At 40.3% G+C, this 20,164-nt stretch overlaps 1 protein-coding gene across 3 annotated transcripts; it reads right to left on the bottom strand.

The window, feature by feature from the left end:
- Positions 1 to 2,636: 2,636 nt before the first annotated feature.
- On the bottom strand, positions 2,637 to 19,749 carry LOC143379464 (phytanoyl-CoA dioxygenase, peroxisomal-like). 3 transcript variants are annotated; one of them, XM_076832090.1, is made up of 10 exons: positions 19,675 to 19,749; positions 16,682 to 16,740; positions 14,422 to 14,532; positions 12,809 to 12,977; positions 9,854 to 9,935; positions 9,058 to 9,063; positions 8,198 to 8,379; positions 5,491 to 5,640; positions 4,616 to 4,750; positions 2,637 to 2,690 (listed from the first exon to the last, which is right to left on the bottom strand). In XM_076832090.1, the coding sequence occupies exons 1-10, from the start codon at positions 19,747 to 19,749 to the stop codon at positions 2,637 to 2,639; spliced, it is 1,023 nt and encodes a 340-aa protein (XP_076688205.1). The 3 variants fall into 3 exon arrangements, with proteins under 3 accessions (XP_076688205.1, XP_076688204.1, XP_076688206.1); XM_076832089.1 differs by lacking the exon at positions 9,058 to 9,063; XM_076832091.1 differs by lacking the exons at positions 8,198 to 8,379; positions 9,058 to 9,063; positions 9,854 to 9,935.
- Positions 19,750 to 20,164: the final 415 nt, after the last annotated feature.

Here is a 20,164-nt window from a genome sequence, read left to right as displayed (position 1 = left end):
CAACTCAGTGAGACCCTGTCTCTAAATGAAATAAAAAGGACTGGGGATATGGCTCAGTGATTAAATGCCCCTTAATTCAATTCCACCACCTCACCAATCTCCAAGGGGAAAAAAAAGAATTTCCATATGTTCCAGGAATTCCGATTATGTAATTGAAAGCCAAAAGATACTTCAAGAATGGAAAGCAGGTTCTCAAAGAGATATGTGTACATCCATGTTCACAGCAGCACTGTTCACCATCACTGAAAGGAGGAAAGCAACACACAGTGGAGAAGTCAATGAGCAGAGGGCCATATAGACATACCATGGAATATTATTCAGTTTTTAAAAGATGTTCTGACACATGCCACAGCGTGGAAGAACCTAGGACATTGTGTTAAGTGAAATAACCTGTCAGGAAAAGACAAATACTTTGTATCTGAGTGTCCCTAACCTAACCAAATTCATAGAACCAGGAGGTAGAATGTGGTGGCCCTGGCTAGGAGAAATGGGAAAGGAGAATTATCATTGACTGGGGATGATGTGTCAGTTTAGTAAGTTAAAAAGAGTTCTGTCAATGGATGGTGATGATAGCTGCACAGCAGTGTGAATGTACTTAATGTCACTGCTCTACCCATTTAAAAATGGCTAAGATGGCCATGTGTGGGAGCACATTCTTTTAAACCCAGTGGCTGGAGAGGTAGAGGCAGAGGCAAGAGGATTGCAAGTTCCAGGTCAGCCTGGGCAATTTAGTGAGACCATGTCTCAAAACAAAGAATGCAAAAGGTGGGGGATGTTTGTAAGTGGTAAGTATTGGTTCAATCTCCCGTGACAAAAAACACACAAACAAACAAAACTGTAAGATGGGTATTTTTATTGTATAGATATTTTTATCTCAACTTTATATATTCCAGAGAACACAGGAGTAAAGTGGGGGAGCTCCAAGAACATTTATGTAAGCAAAGGTCTCTGGCATTCCTCAACTCTAAGTCCCGAAATTCTTAGAAGGAATTATTTTATTTTGTGCTTTGAGCATAAACTTTTAGATTACTGTCTGGTGAAATTAACCCCCTCTCAAACAGGTCCCCTTCCACTGAGTAGTCAGGCTTCTCCTCCTGTCCCATCACTTCATGTTCCAGCAGAGGTTTGCTTCCACCCTTCCCAAGGAGGATGCACACAGGTGAAAAGCAGCCCAAGTCATCCTTCTGTCATTCCCCTCCCACTACAGAGTGGGTGCCTGCAAATTGCTATGGGAACTAATGGAGTGAAGGAACATAGATATCTGAGATGAGAAATGCATGTTTTTGACAAAAGAGTTGACTTTCACTCACAGATGCACATGGAGACTCAATTTGTGCCATTTTCCTTGGTGAAGTTTGGTTTTTCTTTCTGTTTTTAAGTTGTCTATGGACCTTTATTTTATTTATTTATATGTGGTGTTGAGTCTCCAAATGAGTGCTTCACACATGCTAGGCAAGCACTCTGCCACTGAGTTACAATCCCAGCCTGAAGTTTGATTTTTCCAATCAGGAAGAGCAGGTCACAGGGGTATACACCTTTAATCACAGCAACTTGGGAGGCCTAAGCAGGGGAAGAAAATCCAGGTTGGAAGTAGTTTAAAACAGGTTCTAGATCAAAGCAGTGCTCTCTGCATGCTGTCTGCCCTGGCTTTCCTTATTTACATTTAGTTTATATCATTCTAGGACCAGGTTCCCTAGGCCCTCTTAATGATTCTCTTCCCTGTGCTCCTTTCCTGCTGGGACTAAGAACAAATGGGTGCCCCCCTCAATAAACTAACACCCATGGAAACACATGGATGTGCTGAGCAGAAGGACAAGAAAGGAACTGGCTGATTCTTTCTTAATGAAGCCATAAAATAAGGACCAGGGCTCCTTGCTGCCCTCAACTGGAATAGAAATGCACTGCTATGTTGAAATAAATCCCAGTTCAGGCTTACTCCTCATTTAGGTTAAAGTATCTTAAAATGTCCCTTTTCCTCAAAACAGCTTAGGTTTCATTCATAAATGCTAAAGGCTTTTAGTTGCCCTGCTTAAGGAGAAGCTTAAGGGAAGAAGTCCTTGTCTACATTCCTTAGAAACAAAGGAAAAGATTGGAGAAGATATTTTGTTTTTGAAGGAGGGTAGCTGGAATGAGAACCCATTCTTATTTTGATCATGTGATGTCCTTTGTATGCCCTTCACCAAATGTAAATGTACTATGCATGGTTCTAGATTGGAAATCTTTCATGAAGTGAAATTAGGAGGTGGAGTGTTTATTAGAACAGAGATGCTCATCTGAGTACACACTGCATTTCAAAGAATAAAATAATCTCTGTACATCCTCCCATTTACTTCAAATCACTTCTAATTAGTTATAGCACCTGTGTGTATAATTTCAAAGAGCTAATTCAGTGCAAGGAACTGATTGAATAAACTTAAATCATACATCATCTTTATTAGGTTTCATCCCAAATCAGTTTTTCTAAAAAACTGTAGTATTTCACATAGCACCATTCCACTGCACAATCAACTCTATGCAATGAAACCCCCAATACCTTTCTTGATTTGGGTAACAAGTATTAGGATAGATTACACTATTCCAATACGAAAATATTTTCCTCAGAATCCTTGTTTCCTTCAATTTCCTTTAAAAGAGTTTCAAAGGTTGGTTCTTTCTCCTTTCACAAGTTGTATGTGAGACATGATAAAATCCTGGAAATAATACCAAACATAGTGAGTGTATGGAAGACTTCCATTGGTTTATTCCCCATAAAAATGAGATTTCTAGACTCTAGAAATCATTAAATTAAAAAAAAAGAAAAGAAAAAAAAGCTATGATCATTATATTGATTAGTAAATAAAGCAAGTTCTGGAACTCCAAATAATTCTCTTGCCAACATTTAAAACAGTGCTAACTGCATGGATGGATCCCCAACCTGTCAACCTTGTTGATTGAAAGTGATGCATCTGGGAGATGTGATGCTAAGTCACAGCAGTTCACTACCCTTCTCTCTGCTTATCTTTACTTTACTTGTCTGAACTACTTTGAGGGCACATATCTGATGAGATCATAGTAGTGAAAGTGGTGCCATTGTTAACGGTTTCTTTGGGTTTTCTCCTTTGTGTGTGTGTGTGTGTGTGTGTGTGTGTGTGTGCGCGCTTTACTAGAGATGAGAGATGGAACCCAGGGGCACTCTCCACTAATCTACATCTGAGCCCTTTTTATTTTTTCAGTTTCTTGCCAAGTTGCTGAAGCTGGCCTCACTTGCGATCCTCCTGCCTCAGCCAAGCTATGAAGTAGCTGGGATTACAGGCATGTGCCACAATGCACCCTGCACCATTATTAATAAAGCAACAAAGATGATATTATTTCTTTTTTATTCTTAAGCAAACAGCAGGGAATTGTGGAAAGAATAATGTCAGAATTAGCTTTACTCTGAAATCTAGCTCTGTTACTTAGACCAATCTCTGGGACTCTAATTCCTCTTTACATAGACTGTTTTAGCACCACTGAGTTCTGGTGAAGAAAATGAGAAAAGGGACATGAAAGTGTTTTTATAACTTAGAATTATATAATTTGGCATTGTTATTCTATTATTCTACTGTTATTCTAAATGTGCCTGACAAACTCTAACTTATAAAGTACCTAATATAAATCAGGGTGGTGTTGATTCAGGACAACCTTCACAAGCTTGAAATGTGATGTACAGTCCAGGACCCCCATCAGATACTAAAGTCCATGGATGCTCTATCCCTTGAATCAAATAATCTCTGTACATCCTCCCATATTCTTCAAATTAATTCTAGATTAATTATAGCACCTGGTATAATAAAAACACTATCCAGATTATATACAGTATTGTTAGGGAATAAGGATGAGAAAAAAAATGTCTGTATGTGTTCAGTACAGATGCAATTTCTTTCAAATATTTTTAGATATCCTGAATATTTTCCAACAGTTCAGTTGATTGAATCCCCAATCATGGAGCTTTTTCAAAAAAGAGACACATTTGTAGGTTCTAAAGGGAGAAGCAAGATTCTCCATCCTGAGGAGGTGTTCTGATGGTTCCCAAAGGCACTATGTGTTGACCTACAGCATCCAGGATAACCCAGAGTTATCATCACACTCAGTCTCTTGCGGGAAGGGACATGCCTGTATTATTCATTGAATCATGCAAATGAAATACAATAGGAATAGCTTCTTGGTTCAGAGACTAAAATGTGTATTTTCTACAAAGTGAAGAGGTTAATTTAATTGCCTTGATTGCTAATTTGTCTATTCCTCATCAGTGGCATTGAATATCCACTACTTAACAAATACTTTCCAAGTGATGTGTATCAATTAGGAAAGCACTTGAAACACTGTCTACTGCCCACTTAGAGATGTTTCATCTCTGCTCCACGCACATAATGCCTCTCATTAACACCACATGCAAATTTACTGAGAGGAATATTGATCCCAGAATTGCACTCTGGAGTCTTACAAGAAAGGAGATCTGATTGAATCCCAAACCTTTATGTTTGTTTGAATGTCCTAGAAGGATCCATATCCTAAACTCAAATTAAATCAGGGCTTAATTAAGTATCTGAGGAAAAAAATCTGAAACATTTTACTTGATCATTTCATCCAAGCGTACCTTCAAATCTGTGGTATTTGCATTTCCATAGTATTTTCTTGCTGTTTCTACAACTTCTTTCTCAATATTTTCTTGACTGGTGCCTTTCACATCAATGTAGTGGCAATCAGCACTGATAAAATGGCAGGAAATTGCCTGTGCAGGGTGAACATTGATAATGGAGAAAAGTATCTCATAAATGTCAACAACCACGCAAGGAGTTTTCCTTGCAAAAAGTAATTATTACACACAGATTTGACTTCTAAACTGCAAGCCCCCCTCCCTGGCATCCTAAATGTGTCTACATTGTAGGTCAGCCTCTCCCTCCTGCCCACTAGCTAAATGCTAATTAAGGAACTATAAAAAACTTTTACCTAGCTATGATTATATTTTTTAAAGGTATATATGAGACACTGGCATAATTGCCTAAATAACCAATCTTTATATTTTTTAAATTTATTTTTTAGTTATAGGTAGACACAATGTCTTCATTTTACTTTATGTGCTGCTGAGGATCCAACCCACTGCCTCACACATGCTAGGCAAGTACTCCACCAACTGAGCTAGAACCCTACCCCAAATGTGATTATTTGAGTATTTCAGCCCTTGTTTTTGCTCAGAAGGCAGAAGCTGTGCATTGCAAGGTGAGCTACTGCTCTGAAACAATTCCACAAATGACCACGATTCAAGAGGAACAGGCTTAGGATCTTGAGGACAACTGGATTCTAAGTAGAGGAAACAAAAAAAAAAAAAAAGGAAATATCCTTTCTGGTAACTAAACTGGAAAATACAATCCAGTTTAGTTAAAAGTCGTAAATCTTTTATATTTTACTATACCTATAATTTCTGCTTTGAACCCATTCACCTTTCAAAATGGGAGCAATGTGAAAGCGTACTTTCCTGAATCCTTGAGTTCGGTTCCGGCCAGATCCATGGATGAGCAAAGGATGAAAGAAGACACTGTCTCCCTTCTCCATCACAAGGTGCACTCGAGCATTGTCTTGGTCATAGTCCTGGATCCCATGGTACATGGTGTTAACTCCACCCTGGAACACATAAGACAGGCACAGTCTACACTGGAGGAAGCACCAAAATGAACACTTTGTGCATGACACGTCAGGGACAGCAAGGGTTCTTTGACTTCTACCAAGAGGAAGACTTACCTAAGTTAAATTCTAAAATTATAAAAGATGCATGAGTCTGTCATATGTCTGGTTTTTGAAAGTCCCATGTTATGGGTACAGTGGTGCACACCCGTGATCCCAGCTACTAGGGAGGCTGAAGTCAGGCATCCCAAGGTCAGGACAGCTTAAGTAAATTTACCAAGATCCTGTCTCAAAAAGATTTTTTACAAAGAGATGAGGATGTAGCTCAGTGGTGGAGGGCTTGCCTAGCATGTGCAAGGCTTTGAGTTTGAACCCCAGCAATGCAAAAAATTAAGGTCACAGGTTAATAATAAATTCACTCATTTTTTGACCAAATGAAAATTTTGAATTTTACCTACACTTCCTCATTGAATTATAAGTAATTGAGATCAGCTTTGCCTCTTGTGATAAATGCAGGTGAACACCTTTCTCTTAGGCATTTCCAGCCTCAATCTTAACATCCTTGCCCCAGCCTGACATTCACCTCACCTAGAATTTTGTTCACATCATTCTTCTATTACTTAAGGTATCTTAGCCTAATTATTCCCCCAAAATAGAATGGTGAAAAGGCTCAATTTTTCTGAGCTCAAAGGACTTATGTCACATTCACTGTACAAAGAGAATAGTAAGTTTAAATATTGTTTATTGATAACTATTTCCAAAAGTAGTCATAACTGAAGAAAATGTATTCTATCCTTATTAAAGAAATTGAAGTGAGAAGTGACTACAGATGATGAACCTTTAAGCATCTGGGCAGAAGTGTCCAATTCCTCATGCTAAAAGTATTCTTTTGGGGCATGACCATCGTCCTACTGCAGAACATGGTAACTTTGACCCAGTGTAATGGTTACATTGTTGGTTTGATTGGATAAAGACATGCCAAAAATAAAGGGGCTTCTGGTGGATGCTGGTGTGTCTAGTGATGATTGATATGTGGGATAACGAATGATTACTCTCTTAAGTAATGCTTCCTAAGCATTACTGTCTAATAGGATGGTGGCTTGGATGGGATTAAAGTTGGAAGAACAGGGCTGGGGTTGTAGCTCAGTGGTAGAGCCCTTGTCTCGCATGTGGAAGGTACTGGGTTCGATACTCAGCCACACACAAAAAATCAGCAAATAAAATGAAGATATTGTATCCATCTACAACTAAATAAAATTGAACTAAAATAAAGTTGAAAGAACAAAGAAGCAGCACCAAATGGCTGCTGAGATTCTCTGAGGCCATCAGCCTGCCCTTTCACTTCAAAGCAGATTCTGCCAGTGATTCATCAGGGATTTCAGGATCTTCTGGTCTTGTACAGAAAATCCTGAGAATTTCCTCTCTACCTCTAGACTTCTAGACCTCAAACAGTGAGAACACGTTTTTGAAGAATGAATTGGACCTCATCATTCATGGCTGCAGGGGCACCTTAATAGCTCCCCAGCATCAATGTTTGAATGCCTATACAAACTATTGTTCAGTCATGCAACAGAATACTACTCAGCAATGGAAAGGAACAAAGAACAAGCTATTGAGAGACATGTCAGCTCTGGTGAACCTCAAAATAACTATGCTGAGCAACAGAAGCCACACTCCCCAAAAAGGTGTATGCTATAGGACTATACTTACATAACATTTTATAAAATTCAAACTAAATGACAGGAACGGATAGTAACTCAGTGGTTGCTTGGGGATGGATTCCTTTGATTGTGGTACCAGGTGTGTATGGAAAAAATTGTCAAATTATATCCTCAAAATATGTACATTTCTTACATGAGACTTATTGCTGAAAAACAAATTTAGTTAAAAAATGAAAGTTCTTCCAGCTTCCTAAAATGGAAGCACCCCATTCTCCACATATAACCTGGAGACTCACTACTAAAATCCTTCTTAATCAGATCCTAATGTACATTTTTAGCTCTTCTCCCAAATGTGCCACTAGCACCCAGCCTATCTGGAATATGAGTGTCTTCCATCTTTCCTCCTCCTTAGCCCGGTTCACACTTGCCCTTGACCTGAGGCCTCCATAGAGAATTTCTGGGGTAGGAAATTCTACTTTGTCCTTCAAGGCTCAGCTCAACCTCCACCTCCACCCCTGAGCCTCTGCTGGTCCTCACAGGGGCAAGGAGACAATCCCTCCCCCCGTTCCTCTACTCTGAGAGTCTTCAGTCAGGGAGCACTTCACACACACCAGAGTTGAAGGGTTGATGCCTGACCTCTGCATCAGGCCTCGCCATCTCAGATCCTAGGCAGCTCCTACCCAAGTCTCCACACTGGCTGGCCCTCACACATAGGATGAAAGAACAAATATAATGAATATTTGATCTGCTGTCCTTGAACTCCTCCTGATCCCAATTGCAGATTTCAGGACAATGATTTGCTGAGAAAGGAAAGCAGTCTCTTTTCCAAGTTTTTGACATGAAATTACAACAGGGAAAGAGATTCTGATCCAGACTCAGTGGTCAGACAGACCTACCTCCCACTGGGGGTAGTCATGTGGCTTCAGGGGAAGTTTGTGGGTGCCTGGGAGGACAGCCAGACAGCCGTTGTTCCGGTCAATGTGCTCCATGGCGGTCCAAGCACACACAATGCGATTGCTGGGCCTGAAGGGGAAATAGTGCAGATCCTGGTGCATGGGGTGCCGGGAAGTCTTCTTGCCTGAAATGAGCCTGCTGTCAAAAGGGGCTCAAGCCTCATACTTATTATTCTTTGCCTGAATAAACAACATATTGACCTTCTTCTGAAAAAAATAACCACATCAAACGCTGTGCAAATTCTGTCTAAAGGGACAAGTTCCACACTGAAATAGCAGTCAAGATGGTGCTCCAAATCTACATCTTCTGAGTTTCTAGTTGCTGGGTGCTTACCTTCTTTTCTAGGGATGGTGGCTTGGGTGGGATCTCTGTTTGGCTTTATTCCTTTATCACTTTATATTTGGCACAGAGCTAGCATGCAGTAATTATTTTGTTAAAAAAGCTGGACTCATTAAATTAAACAGACTGTTACAATTACGTTTAAAGTTTTTTTTTTTTTCCCCCTTTCAGGTTTTTCTTATTTTGTTTTTTTGTGGTAGGGGTCTGAGTTTCAGTCTCATAAGAACAGTCTCAATGAGCATGGGGGATTGAACCCAGGGGTGCTTAACTACTGCCACATCCCCAGCCATTTTTATTTTTTATTTTGAAACAGGATCTTGCTAGTTAGTTAGAGCCCTGCTAAGTTGCTGAAGCTGGCTTTGGATCTGAGCTTCTCCTGCCTCAGCCTCTCAAGTCGCTAGGATTACAAAGTGCAATATAGAGCCCACCTGAGGTCCCATTCTATGTGGCCGATGCCAAAAACAGTTACCTTAGAGGTCCTGCTTCACAGAGCAATAGTCATCCTGTGTCCAGTCAGTGTCCAGTCAGAAACACTAACCACAGGGACATTTTCCCCAGCTTTTTCTAGGCACTTGGTTTCCAGACCACCTCCCCTCAAAAGGAAGGACATCATGGAGGAAGACATCCTATCACTTAAACCTCTCCCAGCTGTCAGAAGGAACAAAAAGTACACAGGGATAAAACCTTTCTCATGCCTATTTCTGCTGTGTTGTAAAAGGATCTCTTGGTGTGGTCCAAGAGCCACCTGCAGTAGAATCTCTGGAGATGGGTATTAAAAGGGAGACACCTGGGATCTACTTGCAGAATCAGTGTCACTGTGAGAATTTAGAATCTAGGGTTTGGCAAGCAAAAGGCACCAAAAGCACTTGAGTGTGACTTATAGTCACAGCTTTCGTCCTGTTACTAATAATGATGTCTTCAGATCAAAAATGCAGAATCCAACAGGCTAAGAATGGCTGGTGAAGATTAGAGATGTTGAATAGAAGGAGTCTATTCTAAGAACAGTCACATTTCTTAAACTGTCATTTCAGAAAACCATTCATTGGAAAAGTTACAATAACCCTAAAAGCAACATCTGAAATCATTTTTACTTTAATGTTGATATAACATGAGCTATAATAAGACTGAGCAGCACTCACATTCACTCAATCCAAAGTTTGACAGTTACACACTTGAATGCTTCTAGAACATCACGTTTACCTCTGTTAATTAAACTATTTTTTTGTCTTTCCTCTCTTTAACAAATAAGAGCCCTTTACCCATATCTGGAGGTTTGTTTATCAGCATTGTGTGCATGGCCATAATATTGGGTCCAGTGAAGCACTCCACATACTTCAGAATCTGAGAAAAGGAGAAGGAAAAACAAACTCATTGGAAATCAGAAATGCACACAAGAGGCATAAAATGTCCACACAAGAAACAAAACAGCAACAATTTAAACATCAATTGGTATTTCACAACACTGCCAACAAAACATGGAAACCTTGGGGTTAGATATCATTCCAGATCTCCAATACTCAGCATTCAATGGGAACTTTTTGAGCAAGCTTGAAGTGTAACCTTTCTCTTTTGCCCTACAAAAAAAGATAAGGGTATCTAAGAGGTATCAACTAGGAAGCCCAGGATCAGCTCTTCTGCTAACCAAAGCCACAGAGGGTGGCCCAGGCAGAAGGCAGTGTCTCCCTCCTCTTGGGAGACTCTGCATAAAAAAGGTCCATCATGACTTGGGGCTGTCACCACTGGCCCAGCAGAAAGTAGAACAATGAGTCAGAGGACCTCTTTCAATATATGTGGCCACTCCCTCAACAATTCTTCCCTAAGGTCCATGAACCAGGCAGAGTATTGGCCCGTAGGGGGCTCAAAAGTGAACAAGAAAAGGAGGTCTCTGTCCCCATGGAGTTTGAGTCTCTGGAGAAAGGAAAATAGGAAATCTGAAAGTCGAGGATGGTAGTATTCATCCACCACAAGTTGCCTCAAGGTCTGTGAGCACCTGTAGACTTCATTCCTATCAAGCTCTGAAGGTTGAAGCACTGATATTTGGGGATTATTTCCCCTTGGCCTTCTCTCAATGGGCTGAACAGGACATCACAGGTGATTTACCTGTGCAGTCTGAAAGAATGATCAAGGATTGCCTTCGGAGAAAATGCCCGTTTATTGAGGAACAGCTCTGCATATTTAGAAAGCCGGGGGTGGTTTGACAGTTATGAGGGTTTAATGGTTGAAGGGTTTGACAGTTGGCATGGGGTGCTTTTTGATTGGTGGGTAAGGGTCATATGAGCCAGCAGGGCTAATATGATTGGTGGGTAAGGACCATGTGAGCCAGCAGGGCTCACCATTGGACAGCAAGGTCATGTGAGCTAACAGGGCTCACCATTGGATGGCAGGATCATGTGAGCCAGCAGGGCTCACCATTGAATGGCAGGATCATGTGAGCCAGCAGGGCTCACCATTGGACAGCAGGATCTTGGGGGATGGGGAAGTTAGTCTTTGGAGCCCGTGAGACTCCCAACACAGTCTGTCCTCAGGTGTCACACACTCTGACGGCATTTGGTTACAGTTTTTCATAAGTGCTATATAGAATGTCTCTTTCAAATCATTTTAAAAAAATGGTTAAGAAACCATGGTGCTCAAAGGTGGGAGTATATGAACAAACTTGAGGATGCAGGAGCTAATTCCTGAAGAATGCACAAAGAGCTCACAGCAAGTGAGGCTGGGTAGAGAGATACTTCTTCTCATGTTGTACTCTCCTGATCTACTTGAAATACGAATTATTTAAATTCTCTTGAAATATGAATTACTCTTTTTTATTTATATATTTATTCTAATTAGGTACATATGACAGCAGAATGCATTTTGAGTCATCATACACAAATAGAGAACAACTTTTCATTTCTCTGGTTGTACATGATGTGGTGTCACACCGTATGTGCAGTTATACATGTACCTAGGGTAAAGATGTCCATCTCATTCCACCATCTTTCCTGCCCCCAAACTCCCTCCCATTTGCCCAAAGTTCCTGTGTTCTTCCCATGCCTCTCCCCATCCATTATGGATCAGCATCCACTTATCAGAGAGAGCATATGGCCCTTGGTTTTTTGGGATTGGCTTACTTTGATTAGCATGATATTCTCCAACTCCATCCATGAAATATGAATTACTCTTAAAGAAAAATAATTTTTAAAAATTAATTTAAGCCAGCCATAGTGATGTATGCCTGTTATCCCAGCTGCTCAGGAGGATGAGGCAAGAAAATCATCAGTTCAAAGTCAGCCTCAACCACAGCATGACTGATATCTCAATACAAAGAATAAAAAAACTGAGGGTGTAGTTCAGTGATAAAGTGCACCAGAGTTTAATCCTTAGCACTATATATAAACAAGATTACATAAAACATAATTTAAATTTAAAAGCAAATTCATGTTCTTTATGATATGCAGACGCTGACTCACAATAGGCTGGGGAAGGAGGAATGGAGGTTCCCTGGATTGGGACAAAGAGGAATGTGGGGAAAGAAAGGAGATGGGAATGGGAAAACAATAGAATGAACTGGACAGAACTTTCCTATGTTCATATATGTATACACAACCAGTGTAACTCTACATCATATATAACCATGAGAATGGGAAATTAAACTCCATATATGTATGATATGCCAAAGTACATTCTAATGTCGTATACAATAAAAAGATTAAATAAAATAAATAAATAAAAGCAAATTCATAACTCAACTGACAAGCTTCATAAAACAAATAGAAGAATGAATAGATTTACACTACTTTCACACCTGTTGATATTTACTTTTAATAGAGCCCTTGCTCTTTAATTCCTGTTTTTCTTAACAAAATATAATTAACACAATCCATAGTGGTGTTTCTCAGTCTTGGTGCTATTGGTATCTTGGTTGGGATAATTCTTGGGGAGAGAACTCTTTTGTGCATCATAGGATCTTGGGCCCTATTGCCAGCATCTGTGGCCACTACCCACTAGAAGCCACTATTGCATCCTCCAACTGTTGTAACTACCAGAAAATACTGGAAATAAGGAAAGTCTTAAGACATTGACAGTATCCACTGGAAGACAAAATTTCCTCCAGCTGAGAACACCACTCTAGCACCATGTGTGGAAAGCTGTTAAATTCAGTACAATCACCAGGTCTTGGGGAAGACTTCCAGGCTGGTCATGAAGGAGAAACCAAAACAAGAGCAGCCTCTAACCTCTGGGAGAGTGCAGTATCTGAAGAGCTCCTTATCATCATGTAAATTCTGAACCTTCAAGATAGTTTTCTCACTTGGAATGTATTCTGATTTTGCAAGGGACACATCTCTCATGACCATTAGTCCTGCTGGTTTCGACTCCTTTTTGCAGATTTTTTCAAATTCAACCCTAGAAAATTAAATTACAAACAATGTCATGACCTCTGCTCGAAGCCCCTGGTTGACCTGGACCTGTGCAAAGATTGGCAGGTACAGGAGTAGTTTCTCTCTACTTCCCCAGCCCTCAGGCCTAGTAGAATAATTTTGATGGGAGGGAAGAGAAAATGGCCAACTCGGAAATCGTGGCCTCCTAGCCAGAATCCACTACCAGGATGAAAATATGCTTGGCTTAACACACCAGTGGAGAAATAGTTTCATAATTACATTGTAATAATATAGGCTAAGAAACTATTTCAGATTTTTTTTGGATTTTGTTATATTGGCTTATACATAATGAGCTGATTGTGGTGGTTCAGGCCTCTAATCATACAGACTCAGGGCAAGAGGCTGCAGGATATAAGTGAGAAGCCAGCCTAATCAATTTAGCAAGTCTCTTTCAAAAAATATATATATGGAAAGGTCTGCGATGGACTTCTGTGTTAAAGCTCCCCTGGGTTCCATTCCCAGTACTGAAAATAATGATAATGAAGATGATGATAAAATAATAATGAGACACCCTAAAGATGGGACCCACGGCTCATCACAGAATTTATGTTTTCTATATGCCATATATACATAGCTTGAAGGTAATTTTATACAATAGTTTTAGTGTGTGTGTGTGTTTTGACCATGACCATCACATGGGGTCAAGTGTGGAATTTTCCTCTTGTGACATCATCTTGGTGCTCAATGATTTGGATATTGAATTTTCAGATTAAGGATGCTTGGCCTGTAGTAGCAAATACTCCTGTAACAACTACCTGATGCCAGGCCCTCTTCATGGTACTCTCCACATATTTTACCTTTTTTGTCCTATCAACAATGCTAGAAGATTAGTACTATTATTATGGACATTTTACAGAGGAATACCCATAGGTATGGAAAACTAAGGTGACTGTGTGGGACATGCCACCTGTGTGAGACACACATGTTAAGAGGCAGGACTGAGATTAAGGCCAGGAAAGTCTGGCATACTCCTAAACACATCCCAACAAAACACATCACTCAAAAATACATGAACTTGCAGAGGCTAATCTAACTTGTACTACCATTACATAATATAATACATAGTATATCAATTTTTAGTCATGCATTATAATTACACCTAATAATTATAATCATTGTGGTATATTCATATCTGCACATAGAATTCTTGGGTCATCTCCCCTTTCTCTCTCCCCTTCTCCCTCCCACAGAACCTGTTGTTGTACTCTATTGATCTCCCTTCTATTTTCATGAGATCTCTTCTTACCCCTTTCTTCTGTCTAGTTTCCACATGAGAGAACACAATAACCCTTGATTCTGAGTCGGCCTATTGATCCTAACATGATGTTGTCCAGTTTCCTCCATTTTCCTGCAAATCACATAATTCCCCTAATACACATTTTGTAAAATAACCAAGAGTTTTACTTTACCTGAAGCGTTGAATATCAGCATCAGATACTAGATTTTTAATAACAAGAAATCCATTTTCTTCATAAAATTTTCTCTGTTCCAGGCTTAGCACATTATTATCCAAAGTATACCTACAGGACAAAAAGGCACTAAATAAGTCCAAACTTAATTACAACCTACCATTGTGTACCAAGAATCCAAGAAATGAGATATCCTATATCCAATACTTCTAATTGTAGGTCTTTAAGAACCTGATCTTAAAATGATTGAAAAACTTCATGTCGAAAACATTAAGAGTGGTCACAAAAGGTACAGTAATGGGAAAAACATTAACTCATCACATTATATCCTCTCAATGGAACATGACCCAGGCATGAAAACTGAAGGAAATGAGTGGGTGGAGAATGGCTATTATAATAAAATATGATTACAATAATATAAATATGACACTATTTGTGCAAAGGAGACTGCTGAGAAATACACCAAAAATATTTTTAACAGTGATTGTCTTTAAATAATGCAATTATGGGTGATTTTTTGAATTCCCTCCTTTTCTATGATTTTTAAATTTTTTTCTGGAGTGCATGTACGGGGTTTTCAGTTGGGTAATTAATTCAAGATATTTTATGTTTTCAATTCATTCAATAGATTCTCAGAAATAATCAAAATAACAAAATCCAAATAAATATACAGCATATTAGCAAATGAGGTGGAACTGTAAATAGGTGCAACTAATATGGAAAACAGTATGGAGATTCCTCAGAAAACTTGCAATGGAACCACCATTTGACCCAGTCAACCCAATCCTAGGTTTATACCCAAAGGACTTAAAATCAGCATACTACAATGATGCAGCCACATCAATGTTTATAGCAGCCAGATTCACAATAGCTAAACTGTGGAACCAAACTTCCCTTCAACAGATGAATAGATAAAGAAACTGTGGTATATATACACAACAGAATATTACTCAACCTAAAAGAAGAATGAAATTATGGCATTTGCCAGTAAAAGGATGGAACTGGGGAATATTATGCTAAGCAAAATAAGCCAGTCCCAAAGAACCAAAGAATAAATATTTCCTCTGATATGTGGATGCTAATTCACAATAAGGGGGAGGGGGAAGAATAGAGGTATTTTAGACTAGACAGAGGGGAGTACAGGCAGGGGCAGAGGCATGAGGGTAGGAATGATGGAAGAATGAATCAGACATTATTACCCTATGTGTAAATATGATTACATGACCTGGGTAACTCTACAACATGTACAACCACATGAATGAGAAGTTATACTCCATTTATGTATGATGTGTCAAAATGCATTTTACTATCATGCATAACTAATTAGAACAACATCAACAAAGAGAAATCACAATATTAAAAAAGATATCAGCAAATAAAATCACCCAACACCTCTTGTAAGACTGAAATTATGGCTGTAACAATATTTATGAAGGTCAAGGTGACATAAGAATAAAACTTGTCTGGCACAGTAGTAAACACTTATAATCCCAGGGACACAGGAGGCTGAGGCAGAGTTGCATGTTCCAGGTTAGCCTCAGCAACTTAGTGAGGCCCTAAGGAACGCAGCCAGATCCTGTCTCAAGATAAAAATTAAAAAGAACTGGGAATGCAATGTTGAACTACCTTTTGGGTTCAATCCCCATAACTAGAAAAAAAAAAGTTATAAAACTACGTTTGTAATTTCAGCAACAATGGAGCTGAAACAGAAACATTGCTAAAGCCCAGGAGTTCAATACCAATTTGGGCAACTTAGTGAAATCAAAAAAAAAAAAAAAAAAAAAAAAAAAAAGACAAAGAGAAAAAAAATACAAGGAAAACAAGAAATTCTAGGTAATATATTAATTTAATCAAATGAAAGCTAATGTAGTTGTAATAAAACATACTTACTTTTTTTTTCTTTTTTTTTTTTTTTTTTTTTTGTGGTGCTGGGGATTGAACCTGTGGTCTTGTGCATGCGAGGCAAGCACTCTACCAACTGAGCTATATCCCCAGCCCCCATGCTTGCATTTTCAAAACTCAGATTATATATTTTCTGGTTGTTTTCCTTCTTTCTGAAGTTCAGAAATAATATAGAAAAATTAAAATCAAGATCTTCAAAAGCATCCACAATTCTAATTAATTAGAACAAATCCTACAAACAAAGCATTTGTATAATGAATTCAAACAAGCAATATATATTTTATATCAGATCCAAATTACCATTAGAAAAGCATTTATATACATAGTAGAGTTACCAGTTAAAGTGACATCTACTCACTGGAATTGCTGAGGATGGAAACTGGCAGGGGCAATAGGCCCTGAAGTGTGAGTAGCTACCTAGCGTGTGAATTAAGGCAAACAAAGTAAAATTTGGGAGTCAACCTTGTCTAGGAACAACTGCCTGCTCTGGGGTGGTTCTCTCAGGAAAGGCGTTCCCTAAACAGACACCAGGTGCTCAGGTTTCCCACATCACCCTGACAGGTACACACTGCTGCTTTAAGTCCTTTCATCTATATCCCACAGTCTAGTCTAATTTTAAATATGTGTAAGAATTAAAAATTCTTTTTCTAAAATCTCTTTTCCAAACTGTAACTAGAGATTATTGACACAGTATCTCATTATTTCTATTATTTTCTCATTGTTTCATTAGTTAAAAGAGTTCCTTTCGGAGTGTCACTTCTCATGAACAGGTTATCATTTCTTAAGTGACATCTCTATCAAATGTGATGACAGTGTCATAATCCAGGAAGAATGCAAGCCAAGAGTCAGAATTATGAGCTCCTGTCTGCTCTCTCAGAGGCAGAGGGGTTAACACCCTGCCTGGGCCAGTGACTCTCAGCAAGTGTCATTGCCAAGACACTCAGATCTCAGACTCTAGACCATTGGTCTTGTTGCCTCTCCTGAATTCCTGTAGCATGTTTTCTTTGTCATTGTTGTTCTTGGGGAAATTTTAATGACATGGAAATGTTTATAAGCTAAGGTTAAGTGAAAGCAATGCATGCACAAAACTCATACAGTATATTCCTGGGTTTTAATACTATGCATAGGAACGGAAAACACCAGCAGGTTTACGATTTGTCAGTGGTGGAATAATGTTACATGTATTTAATTTCCCCTCTCTACTTGTCTTCTTGTTAAAAAAAAAAAAAAAAAAAAACTTGAAATTTTACACTTTAAAAATGATTAGTCCTTATTCCAAAATCTACCATTCTAAGAAACAATGAAAGCTGGAGAAAAACTGTCACAAATCTTTAAGAAGTCTAGGACTAAAGGAAATATTCACTATAAATCTTGGCCAGTGTTGTCCAAGATCAAAGCCACCAGGCACTTCTGGCTATTTAAGCTGAAATTAATTGAATGCCAAAATGCAGTCCCTCACTTGCAGTCATCCTAAATTGACCTATTTCAACAGCTCAATAACCACATGTGCCTGGGGCTACTATATTGTACATGAAACATGAAATATTTTATCACAGAAAGCCAAACTCAACAGTGCTGGTATGGAAAAACCCATCAAAAAACTAATCTCTAAGCTCAGCAATAGCAGGGTCAGAAAATCCAATTAAAAAATATTAAGAGGGCTGGGATTTAGCTTAGTGGTCGAACACTTGCCTAACATGCACCACACCTTGCATTCCATCCCCAGAATGACAGAGAGGAAAAACAAAGCAATGAGAGGCTGAACCAAGAAATCCCAATTATATATAAATATAAATATAAATATATCCAGTCCCAGTATATCACAACTCTCAGCATTTAGTGCCGGGTTTCTGTTCTCGTGACTCATTCACATGTGAGATTGGTCTCCCACAATTCAGCTTGCATCAGAAACAGAACATAAAAGAAACTTAAGGGCAGCTTCTAGATTCTGATTCTGTAGTCTGAGTTGAATTGAGCATTAGAATTTGATTCCTCACCACTCCTGGGATGAAACCCAGAGCCCTGCAGTACTAGGCAAGTCCTCTACCACTGAATTAAACCCACTGAGCTACACCTGCACAGCAAAAGTCTTTTTCTAACAAGTTCTTCTGACAAATCCCCAGGGCACGCAGATGCCACTGGTCCATGGACCACATTATGACAAACACTGCTATAGTTAAATAGTTGAAATTTTTAATCTCTTCTATTCTCTGTTTCTCACTGTAAAATGAGCTGACATCCTCTCCTGGAGTCTCTTTACCACTTTACCGTCCTATGGACAAAGTTAAACTGCCAATGTTCTTCCATGTTGCTGATTGGAAACCCACTGGGAAGAGCAACACTGAAAGTCCAAGACACAGCTATTAGACTCAACCTTAGGAGAGATGTCAGGATGTAAAAAAAAAAAAAAAAAACCAGAAGAGAGGCTACTGGCCTAAAGAAAAACTCCAGGCAGTTCCAACAGAGCTTCCCAAAGCACTCTCTGAATGAGAAGGCTTAAACTGAGTAGGCAAAAGCAGTTCAAGAAACCGATTTGAATTATGGGTCCTATTCACACTCCCACATTTCTGGGTCTGTTCCTCCCCTACAAGCCTGGCACACACACCCTGCAGGTATTCATTTCTGAAGACTCAAGGACAACCGAGGTGCTGGATTCTAAGTCCTTTTCCAAACACCAATGTAGACTCTGCCAGGGTCCCCAGGTCACCAGAGGCTGCCACAGAGCACAGAGCTGCACTAACAAGGGGAGCAACCAGAAGCACAGGCTGAGAGAGGGTTTCACTTCCAGATAGTGGTCCAGAGCAGCACCTGTGTGTCCAGCTCCCACCCCCTCAGAGGACTTGTGTCCTCTCTAGAGGGGATTCTAGTGACCTGTCCTCTAAGTCCCTTCCAGTCAGCTCTATGCTTCTGTTTACAGTGTGATTGTCCTGGGGCATTTCTTGGTCTCCAGATATTCCCTGGCAGAGGTGGTGCACACTCAGCGCAGAAATTGACAAGGCAGCTGACTATGGCAAGGCCTCTTTTGGGATCCACCTCTGGCCCTAAGAAGGACCAGAAAGGTGGAGCAAGGCCATAGCTGCCATGGAAACCAGGATGGTCCTGTACCCAATCACCTGGAAAGAAAACTTTGAGGGGGTGGGGGCCACCACAGCATGGAGATCCAGCCTCCACCCCTGGCCCAGGCGCCTGGTTGAGATGTAACCTTTGCAGGGATAGCAGCTCAGAGGACCAAAAAGGGCAAGGGAACTGTCCCTCCTGCGCCCTGGAGGCCACCTCCTAGGCCCAGGCCACCCCCAAGGACTAGGCTGCTGTGCTCCACCTGGAGGGAGCCCAGCTCAGCCCAAAGGATACCATGGCCCCAGCAGAAGAGCGGCCGAGGTTCCCCAGAACATTCCGCAGGCAAGTGGCTGCGCGCTGCTGCTCCATGGTGGCGGCGAGGACACCCACCCGCGGGGCTCGCGCTCCTCTTCATTTCTGGGCCGCCCCGCCTCCTGGCGAGAGAGGGAAGGCGCAGTGGCCCGCGCGACTCCCCGGGCTCCGCCTCCCGGCCGGGGGGAGGGCGGGGAGAGTCTCCCAGGGCCCCGGGTCAGCTGGGTTTCCTGGTACCTGGGCTCCTTCTTCTCCTGTGCCCTGTTTCTAATCCACAGGGACCCTCCCTGGATGACCAGAGCAAGGCTCTTAACTTCATAGCTTCAGTCCATCAACAACCAACCATTCTCGCGACTCTTCTCTCCTCTGATAACCCAGTAAAATCCAAAGGTTTATCCCTAAAAATCGATGCTACTCTTCCAAAGAGATTTAATTTAGAGCGAATCCAGCCCAAAATATTAGTTTGGCTGGT

This window comes from Callospermophilus lateralis, chromosome 13 (genome assembly GCF_048772815.1).
Source record: "Callospermophilus lateralis isolate mCalLat2 chromosome 13, mCalLat2.hap1, whole genome shotgun sequence".
Lineage (NCBI taxonomy): Eukaryota > Metazoa > Chordata > Mammalia > Rodentia > Sciuridae > Callospermophilus > Callospermophilus lateralis.
The sequence above is the reverse complement of the archived record's forward strand: the minus strand, read 5'-3'. Positions and strand labels throughout refer to the sequence as shown.